The sequence below is a fragment of the Bos indicus genome, chromosome 8 (genome assembly GCF_029378745.1).
Source record: "Bos indicus isolate NIAB-ARS_2022 breed Sahiwal x Tharparkar chromosome 8, NIAB-ARS_B.indTharparkar_mat_pri_1.0, whole genome shotgun sequence".
NCBI classification, from domain to species: Eukaryota; Metazoa; Chordata; class Mammalia; order Artiodactyla; family Bovidae; genus Bos; species Bos indicus.
Window position 1 is genome coordinate 110,108,335 of NC_091767.1, and position 10,271 is coordinate 110,118,605.

At 44.0% G+C, this 10,271-nt stretch overlaps 2 protein-coding genes across 5 annotated transcripts in view; one reads left to right on the plus strand and one right to left on the minus strand.

The window, feature by feature from the left end:
- FBXW2 (F-box and WD repeat domain containing 2) overlaps window positions 1-3,877 on the minus strand; it is a 31,307-nt gene extending 27,430 nt beyond the window's left edge. For 2 of the 4 annotated variants that reach the window (XM_070795390.1, XM_070795388.1), the window contains exons 1-2: window positions 3,794-3,877; window positions 3,583-3,691 (exon numbers count right to left, since the gene is read on the minus strand). Coding sequence is in view for 2 of the 4 variants with exons in the window: in XM_070795389.1 (XP_070651490.1) it covers window positions 3,311-3,325 (15 nt within the window). In the remaining 2 variants the exon portion in view is untranslated. The other 2 variants (XM_070795387.1, XM_070795389.1) reach the window with 2 other exon arrangements.
- A 71-nt stretch (window positions 3,878-3,948) lies between these two features.
- On the plus strand, window positions 3,949-9,798 carry B3GALT9 (beta-1,3-galactosyltransferase 9). Its single transcript, XM_019966835.2, has 2 exons — window positions 3,949-6,853; window positions 8,095-9,798. Exons 1-2 carry the CDS (start codon window positions 6,848-6,850, stop codon window positions 9,196-9,198), a joined length of 1,110 nt encoding a protein of 369 aa, XP_019822394.2. The 5' UTR covers window positions 3,949-6,847; the 3' UTR covers window positions 9,199-9,798.
- The last annotated feature ends 473 nt before the right edge of the window (window positions 9,799-10,271 follow it).

The window sequence follows — 10,271 nt, forward strand, 5'->3', positions numbered from 1 at the left end:
AAGTATGAATTCTTCAGCGCTCAGTTTTCTTTATGGTCCAACTCTCACATCCATACATGACTACTGGAAAAACCAAAGCTTTGACTAGATGGACCTTTGTCAGCAAAGTAACGTCTCTGCTTTTTAACATGCTGTTTAGGTTTGTCGTAGCTTTTCTTCCAAGGAGCAAGTGTCTTTTAATTTCATGGCTGCAGTCACTATCTCCAGTGATTTTGGAGCCCGAGAAAATAACATCACTGTTTCCATTGCTTCCCCATCCATTTGCCATGAAGTGATGGGACGAGATGCCATGATCATTTACCAGGTTTACACAAATAGTCAGATCTCACTGTCCAACTTCATTAATATTAAGGTATGTAAAGATCATTTTCATTAATTTCCCAACATCAAATGTGGCAGGAACATTTGTTATCAGACAAAAAGCAGTTAAAGCAAACAAACCACTTCTAATCACATCATCTGGTGTCTAATGTTATCAAATAGTGAATGGACTTATTTTAATAAGTCTCAGGGTCCACGGACAGGGGAGCCCGGTGGGCTGCCGTCTATGGGGTCGCACAGAGTCGGACACGACTGAAGCGACTTAGCAGCAGCAGCAGCAGGGTTTGGGCTAGGAAGGATTCATTAATTTAAGGATTTACTTGGCTGCCAAAAACTATTGAGTTCATGGCAAGTTATATGAACTTAACACAAGATAACAGTGTCCTGGGAATTTCTTGGTTGCCCAATGGTTAGGACTCTGCATGTTCACTGCCAGAGGGCCTGGGTTTGATCCCTGGTCAGGGAACTAAGGTCCCACAAGTTGCTTGGCACAGCAAAAAAAAAGCCACCAACAAGATTAACAAGCTTCCTTTTTCTGAATCCTAACCACCTTTTATCTGTAATATTTCTGTTAAAGTTTTACTTTAAAAAAATCATTCACAGCAAGACAAGAAAAAAGTTTCTGTGGACAGTCACAAAATGTTGCCAACAGCTAATTAATCCTGGCCAATTAAAAATATAACCAAAACACGTGCCCAGGAATCATGTTTTACCGTGAAGAAGTGGGGGGAGGGGCTTCTTCTATCACATCTGCCCGGCCGCACACATCAAGTGTGCCACATACACATCTTAGGAATACTGACATTTGTGTACAATGAACTGTTACTTAAATGGACACAAGGCAAATTTATAATACCCATGAAAACAGTATCATTACCAATAACTAAGAGACATTGTAGAGCACACCCAATCAATGAACCCATGACACCACAGAGATTATGGGATGAGTTTGCCATTGAGCACCTTTAAAAACCCAAGCATTTCTGAGATTTACACATTCTCCTAACAAGAATTTTTCTTCCAACTCTTAAAGACTGCCCTTTAAGCTACTGAACCCTTTATGGGAAGGTCTTATCCAGTTCTTCATCTCTCACTCTCATGAAAAAGGCATCTTTTAAAAATAAAGTAGGACCCATTAGCTTTGCAGAATGCACTATTTTTTTTCTTTTTAAATCAGCTTTTGTTTCTCTAAAAAATGAACTGACTCTGGAGAGAACTTTCTTAAGGTCATAGGTCTAAACTGAACTCTTAGAGAGCCTCTAGGAATATCACGTACTGGCAGCACAAGGCCCCACAGGGAATACTTCAGGAAGTGAGATTTCAATTCAACTGAAGGAGGAGTTTTTAAAACATCAGAGTTTTCCAATAATGGAACAGCTGCCTCCAGGGTGGTGAGCTTCCCATTACTGGGAATAGTCAAGGACAGCTAACTATAGAGGCGGATTGAGGTAAAGGAAAATGCTTTGAAGTCAATCAAATCTTCCGCAGATTCAGCCACTTCCTATGTGATTATGGACATACTCAACTAACTTCTGAGCTTCAGTTCTGTCATCTGTAAAATGGAAGCCAGCTCATCTTGGGCACTGCATGAATCACAAACAGTAGGGACAAGCTTAGAACACAGCCCAGTAGGGTAACTCAAATGGCACTTTTTGTTAGTTTTATCACTATGAGTACCTGGCAGGAAAGCTCCAGTAACATCCCCTTCAACCCCAGCACATTACCAGTTTCTCTTTTTGGTCTGTTCCCCCATCCCCCACCCCCATTTTTCTTAAAATGGATTAAAATATACAGGAAAAAAAGAAAAACCTTAAGTGCTCAAACTTACTGGGAATTTAATTTTATAATTAAGGGCAGTTACTGACATGAGGCTGATTTCCCAGGAGAGGCATTCTCTTTCCACCCTCTCCACACTCCATGGTGTCCCATCCTTCCCCCACAAACCCCAACTTCAGACTAAACATAAAACGTGCCCTTTGGCCCTCAGTATTAACAATCACAAAGCGCCGAAACAGATGGATGTGAAAAGATTCCTAAACTGGGAGACAGGAGACGTGGGTTTAGTCTCTGGTTCTGCTATTAAGTCCCTACGTTCCCTCAGGTAACTCTCATCTTCGCACTGGTTTGAAACACCAGAGTACTACTCATAGATGTTACCTCATGTGATTTTCATGACCTCGTGGAAGGTATGAGAACTGCCCTTAATAAATGAAGAAATTTACGGCCCCCAAAGTGGAGTGACTTTCCCTGGGTCTCACAGGAAGGAGCAGGCATATCTTGCCCAGCCCCAACCCTTCTCAAAGTAGCAAAACAAAACTTATACTTCCAGGTCTTACTAAAGATAGAACACTCCTGACTGAACATGATGAATGCAGTTTACCTCTCCTCTCTCAGGACCTGGCCTAATCAAGAGAGAAAACAAGACATTTGCTATCTTTGGGAGGGAGGCTTCATCCTCCCTCTCTTTTCTTATCAAGCACAACCAGGGTTAAAGAGAACAGAGGCTCTGAGCTTATCTAAATAAACTTACATATACATAAAATATCTTTTGAATACTCAAGAAGCTGGTTAATACTGGTTGTTTCCAGAGAATACTGGAGGGTTGAGGAATAGGAGTGAAGGTCTCTTTATGAATTTAAGACCATATGAATATCTGATCTGTTTATATACACCTTCAGTTTTAAGATGAATTTTTTAAAGCTTTGAAGGAATACAAATAGGGTTTCTAAAACAGGGCTTTGCAACCCCACTTGTTGCTGGGTGACCCTGGGCGAATCACTTCACCTATCTCAACCCAACTTCCTCACTGGTAAAAGGTAACCACTAACAGCATTATCTCCAAGTGTTTTTACAAGGAATAAACGGGCTAATGCACATAAAACGTTTAGCATAGTATCCGCACAGTGGAAGCCTACAAGAATGCTGGTTACCACCATTATTTAACATTAACCTTGCTATCTTTATTGCAAGCAGCTCTCCACATACACACCTGTTTCCATGGCATACCCACAATTATGGCGCAGTCCCGCACATTAGTACAGCGTTTTGTACTTCATAAACCGCCTCTCCACACTGCTTCATCCTTCAAACTCATTGACAGCCCTGGGACATCATGGTTAACTCATTTCGCAGCTAAGGAAACTGAGGCTCCAGGAGGCAATCACTCAATTCTCCCATCTCTAAATCAACTCCAGATCCCTTCAACCCGTTCGCCGCTCCCAGGTCCCCTACTCCCGGAGCCGTGTTCCGCGCGGCACTGACCTGAGCGAGCGCCCCGGGGCCCGGGACCTCGCGCCGGGCTCACACCAACTAGGCGCGCTCGGGCCGCCAGAGCCTCGCAGCGGCCGGGTCCGCTCCGCAGCCATGGCGCCTGCAGCGAGAGAAAGGCAAACAGCCCGAGGCGCGGCGGGTCAGCAGAGGCGCGGGCGCCAAACAACCCCCTCCGCGACCCGGCCCCGCCTAGTACACAGACCTGGACCTGCGGCCGCCGCTCCGGGTCCGCAGCCTCACAGGGGAGCGGCTTCCGGTGCTGCCTGCGTCATCTCCGCGCGTCCCTCCACCCGCGGCGCCCAGCGGACGCGGCTGCACTTCCGGCCCCGCCTTGAAGCGGAAGTGTGAGGGCAGAGGATCGTAGAGGGAAACGGAGCACGCGCCGGACGCCTTAGACCTGTGGCACCGGGCCCGAAGTTTACTTCCAGGCGTTATAAACAAATTGTCCAGTGAAGTTATGTCCGTCACCCAATCTGATCTTGCACCGACTGTGCGACACTTTTTCTCATGCTCGCTTTACGAGGAGAGGGGGAACGTAAGAGACGCGTCCAAAGAACAACTACTCATATGACAGACAGTCGTACGTGCAGTTAGTGGTAGAGCAGAGCGAAGGCTCCATGCGTCCGGAGTACATCTAGGGCACTGAACACGTGGGAAATAAAAAGTTGATTCTTTGTGGTGGTGGAAACTAAGTATGGAATTCAGAAAGTCAGGTCTTAAGAGAGTTGGTTTGGTTTGGTAGACAACAGGAACACAGAACTTCTAAGGCAGCGGGTGACTGATGATAATATTACAGGAAAATTTAGGAAGACATGAGTTGACATGTCAGCTTGGATGAGCTTTATGAAAGAGAAGGCAGTGCTAAGGTAATCAAGAAAACCAGGCACTTCTATTTGCAGCAAATGATCTCAACCCTAATACCCTAAGAGTTTGCTGAATCAAACTGAAAATTCTAGACGGAGCTGGCCCAGAGATAATATTGTATGAACCTCTCATGGACAATGTAACCAAACTGTCTCAGTTTAAGTCCAGAGGATATCCTGGAGCAAAATTTACGGCTCATTAAAAAATGAAAATTGCAAAATGGAATTTGTATTTAATGAAATCCAAGACCCATGTAATCATTCAATTTTGTATAAGTAAAAAAAATTCTCATTTGAATTTTTTTAGGATATATATTCCCCACTTTGTAAAAAATCTCCAAGAATCCACGATTGTTGAGAAAACAGCCAGCTTTAAAATGGCAATGAATTTTTTAAAAAATGCAATGAATTATTCCTAGGCAAATAACTACAAAAACTGCTATGAATGGCAGGCAGGAAGATCAACATGCAAAAAGAGAAACATGAAACATAGCCTGGCATAGGAACAGAAGGTTCAGTGCAACTGTTTGTGACAGGAACATAAAAATATGCTGGATGTTGTTTCTTTCTTTAATACACTTGCTGATCAAATGGTATTTGGAGTAATTTCTACACATAGTGACAATAGAAATATTGCAAACATCAAATGCTTAGTTTTTCCAGTTTAGGCTAAAATGGATTACAGGTTGTTTTCTATTTTGAGATAAAGTTGCCTGAGAGAGGTAGATGGATGACATAACTGATTTAAGAACAATCTTACATGGCCTACACTAGGAATTCAAAATCCTTCCTGATGAGACATGTATCAAACTACACCATAAGTTTCTTTGGGTAGAAGAAATGCACCCACCAGGGATGACAAGGACCCACTGATGAAGAAAGGTACCCACCAGGGATGACAAGGATCCACTGATGAAGAAATACACCCCCAGGGGTGACAAGGATCCACTGATGAAGAAATGCACCCTCAGTGGTGACAAGGATCCACTGATGAAGAAATGCATCCCCAGGGGTGACAAGGATCCACTGATGAAGAAATGCACCCTCAGGGGTGACAAGGATCCACTGATGAAGAAATGCATCCCCCAGGGGTGATGAGGACCCACTGATGAAGAAAGGTACCCCCAGGGATGACAAGGACCCACTGATGAAGAAATGCATCCCCCAGGGGTGACGAGGACCCACTGATGAAGAAAGGCACCCCCAGGGATGACAAGGACCCACTGATGAAGAAAGGTACCCACCAGGGATGACAAGGATCCACTGATGAAGAAATACACCCCCAGGGGTGACAAGGATCCACTGATGAAGAAATGCACCCTCAGGGGTGACAAGGATCCACTGATGAAGAAATGCATCCCCAGGGGTGACAAGGATCCACTGATGAAGAAATGCACCCTCAGGGGTGACAAGGATCCACTGATGAAGAAATGCATCCCCCAGGGGTGATGAGGACCCACTGATGAAGAAAGGTACCCCCAGGGATGACAAGGACCCACTGATGAAGAAATGCATCCCCCAGGGGTGACGAGGACCCACCGATGAAGAAAGGCACCCCCAGGGATGACAAGGACCCACCGATGAAGAAAGGCATCCCCAGGGATGACAGGGATCCACTGATGAAGAAAGGTACCCCCAGGGGTGACAGGGACCCACCGATGAAGAAATGCACCCCCAGGGGTGACAAGGACCCACCGATGAAGAAATGCACCCCCAGGGGTGACAAGGACCCACCGATGAAGAAATGCACCCCCAGGGGTGACAAGGACCCACCGATGAAGAAATGCACCCCCAGGGGTGACAAGGACCCACCGATGAAGAAATGCACCCCCAGGGGTGACAAGGACCCACTGATGAAGAAATGCACCCCCAGGGGTGACAAGGACCCACTGATGAAGAAATGCACCCCCAGGGGTGACAAGGACCCACTGATGTTTAACACATCTCCTGCACGCGCATGTACCAGGGAGCAGAAACTACTCTGTTTAGTGTCTTGAGATACATTCCCTGTGTGATGATGCTATGGAGATGTATGTGTGAACTGTTCTTTCAACTCCCACACATACTTCACCAGGAACTCCATATAAAAACAAGGGGTCAGCTTCAAGAGGCACACAAGGTTGGAGGCATTTGAAGAGGTTTGCTTTCTATTCTTTGTTCTGGATTCACTGTAGCTGTAACATGATCAGCGCTTGCTCTCCTATAGAGCTAGATAGAAGGTATTCTGGGACAAAAGCTCAGGTTGATTGATAAGAAACCTTATCCTGAAAGTCTCAGGCACGAGGTACTGTACTTCAACTGCCGTTAGACTGAGTGATCCTGAGATACATTTGGACACACTTTGGCATCTGGGCTCAATAATTTCCGAAGCCCCCAAATTGTTCACAGACAACATGCAGGTAAGTTTCTTATAATCTCTGTAGCATTTTATATCTACTAGAATAAGCTTTTGAGTAGGCTGAAGTTTCTTCTTTGTGTAAATCATCAGATGAACTGAAAAAAAATGGAAAGGAGTTCAGATTATAATTGTGGCAATTTGTTTTGCTTCGTTGTTTTTTTCTTATTAAAAAGACATAGGGAAGTAAAAGATGGACTTCGGGAGTTTCTAGTGGTTAAGAGTGAGCTTTGAAACTGACAGGTCTGAGTTCATATCATGGCCCTATCTCACCCTCTTCTTACTCGCTGAATGATCTTGAGCAAATGCCTTAACCACATGGATGCTCAGTTTAAGTCTGAAGATAACCTATCTGAAAGGGATATTAGCAAGACTGAAAGAGTTAAGGCATGTAAAGTGTGTAGCACAGGGCCTGGCTCACAGCCAGTGCTCAGTAAGATGTTAAGTGTCACTATGGGAGTCTTTATTGATTGAAGCTCTGATGAACAGAGACTAAATTCTTCTAATGTCTCTGGCTCTGTTATATTGCAATACTATATTGTATATGTTCTTCCAGATGGAAAGTTTCCATCTCCTTTAATGAGATGGAATAAGCTTGGCATCAGGTATGTCCTAGATCTCGGAAAAGGTTCTGCGCAGATAGCAGGAATCTGCCCATATTGAAAAAGACATTAGGGGACACTGTCAAAACAGATAATGTCAGAATTCAGTATTCAATTGAAAACTCTTACTAGAAGAATGTAAATGGCTGAACATAGCCATTGGCAGTGGTCAACAAAAGCCGCTACTCCACTGTCAAATAGCCTGGACCTTTGGAATCAGAGAAGAAACTGACCCAAGCACACTGGTTCTGGAATACACTGGTCGTGTATTTCCCGAAAGTTTTTAGCCTAATGACACCAACTGTTACTTGATATTCACGTGTCTACGTCTGATTCCTGTTTCCCCAGTGTCTAACACAGGTGCCTTGAGTATAGTGAGTAGGGTTTCATCCAAGCAAGAAAACAGCCAGCATTTTGTTCCGTTTCCACTTTGTGCTAAATACGGGTATGAGTAGTACTGGAGAAGACAGAGGCATGATGTCCAGGGGACCAAGATCTAGTGAGAGAGGTAACAGAAACGCTAGTAATAAACACTTAAAATAGTGTACTGTTACGTACTTTCAGGTGTACACACAGTGTTCCGGGAGTGTACACACAGAAATGGGGATGGAGCTTGAACGAATGAATGTGTTCTTCCATTTAGGTGACTTTCTGCAGACTTCGGACTCACCAGTGGTGTTTCATCCTGTTTAATGTTATTCTGTTTCATGCCTTGCTTTTTGGGGCTGATTTTGTGGAAGAATATTTTCTGCATGCTTTGCCTTATGTAGATATGAAAATTCTTGAAATTAAGTATAAGGCAAGAAAATTGAACATGGAGCCCTTGAGAAGCAATCTTCCCAAATACTATATCCTGAGCCAGTCAGAGGTGTGTAAAGGAAAGAGTGTATTTTTGCTCTCTCTTATATTCAGTAGCCCAGAAAATGGAACAAGGCGGGATCTCATCAGGAAAACCTGGGGTAACGTGACCAGTGTCGGAGGGCACCCCATTCTCACACTATTTGCTTTGGGAATGCCTGTTTTGGTAACCACTCAGCAAGAGATAGACAAAGAGCCCCAAAAGAATAATGACATAATTGGAGGCATCCTCTTGGACAGTGCTGAGAACCAGACTCTGAAGATTATTGCCATGACGCAGTGGGCTGTGGCTTTCTGCCCAAATGCCCTGTTTGTCCTGAAGGTTGATGAAGAGATGTTTGTCAATATACCAAGCTTGGTGGACTATCTTCTCAATCTGAAAGAACACGTTGAAGATATCTATGTTGGAAGAGTTATCCATCAGGATACGCCCAACAGAGACCCTAATAGCCAAGAATTTGTCCCTTTCAGTCAGTACCCAGAAAAATACTACCCAGATTACTGCAGCAGGGAGGCCTTTGTTATGTCCCAAGATGCGGCTCGGATGATGTATGTAGTTTTCAAAGAAGTACCCATTATAGCACCTGCTGATGTGTTCATAGGAATTTGTGCTAAGTCCATTGGCCTTATACCCATCCACAGTTCAAGGTTTTCTGGGAAAAGGCACATCAGATACAACAGATGTTGCTATAAGTTCATTTTCACATCCTCAGAAACCACAGATGCTGAAATGCCCCGGGCATGGAAGGAAATTAACAGTGGAAAAGAATGTACGCTGCTTGAAACCTATTATGGGCTTGTTTCCCGCAAACTTCTGACGTATCTTGACAGCTTTAAACGCTTTCACATGGGTACCATAAAAAATAATGCCATGTCTTATGAAGATTAGGATTTCTTTTTCTTCAAAGTGTGTTTTTTTAAAACTACCTCCAACTGTGTTACAGAAAATGTCCCTCCTTCCTTGTGTTTTTATGTAGTTTCTCTGGATCTTTAATTGTACTCAGCAAGGTGCAAAGTGTTTTATTGATCTGATGTACTACACTGAATTGAGATCTCATTTTAAGAAATTTAAATTGGTGTAACGTGATTCTCTTCAAAATAAAACCTTCTGTCTAGAAAAGAGAGGACATAAAATTGAATTGTAACTCAGAAGTCTTGTTTCATTTTTATAATTAATGGGTTTCTAAAAATCACATTCTATGGAACTGTCATGACTCCAGTGATCACAGCAGTGACTGACCTTTTAGAATGCTCAGTATTAAAGAGAAATAATAAATAAGGAATTTAACAAAATGTTCATCTTGTCTGCAAGCAGGAAACATTTTTCGTAATCTGGATGGTGGGATCACATTTAAAAGTTTTAGCTACCTAGTATTTATTAACTTGGAGAAGGAAATGGCAACCCACTCCAGTATTCTTGCCTGGAGAACCCTGTGGACAGAGGAGCCTGGGGTCACACACAGGTGGACACGACTGAAGCGACTTAGCACGCATGCATGCATTGGAGAAGGAAATGGCAACCCACTCCAGTGTTCTTGTCTGGAGAATCCCAGGGACGGGGGAGCCTGGTGGGCTGCCGTCTCTGGGATCACAGAGAGTCAGACACAACTGAAGTGACTTAGCAGCAGCAGCAGCATATACTAACTATTTCACTACCATAAAGACTTGGCTGTCTTGGTTAAACAATTTCCATCAAGTCCTAATTAGGCAGTGTTCTACAAATGGGATGCAACAAATACACATCTCATGTTATGTAGACACTCTATTGGGCTTCCCTGTGTGGTTCAGTGGTACAGGACCTGCCTGCCAATGCAGGAGACGGGGGTTTGATCCTGGGTTGGGAAGAATCCCTGAAGAAGGAAATAGCAACCCACTCCAGTATTGCTGCCTTGGAAATCCCATGGACAGAGGAGCCTGGCAGTCCACAGGGCTGCCAAGAGTTGGACATGACTTAGCGACTAA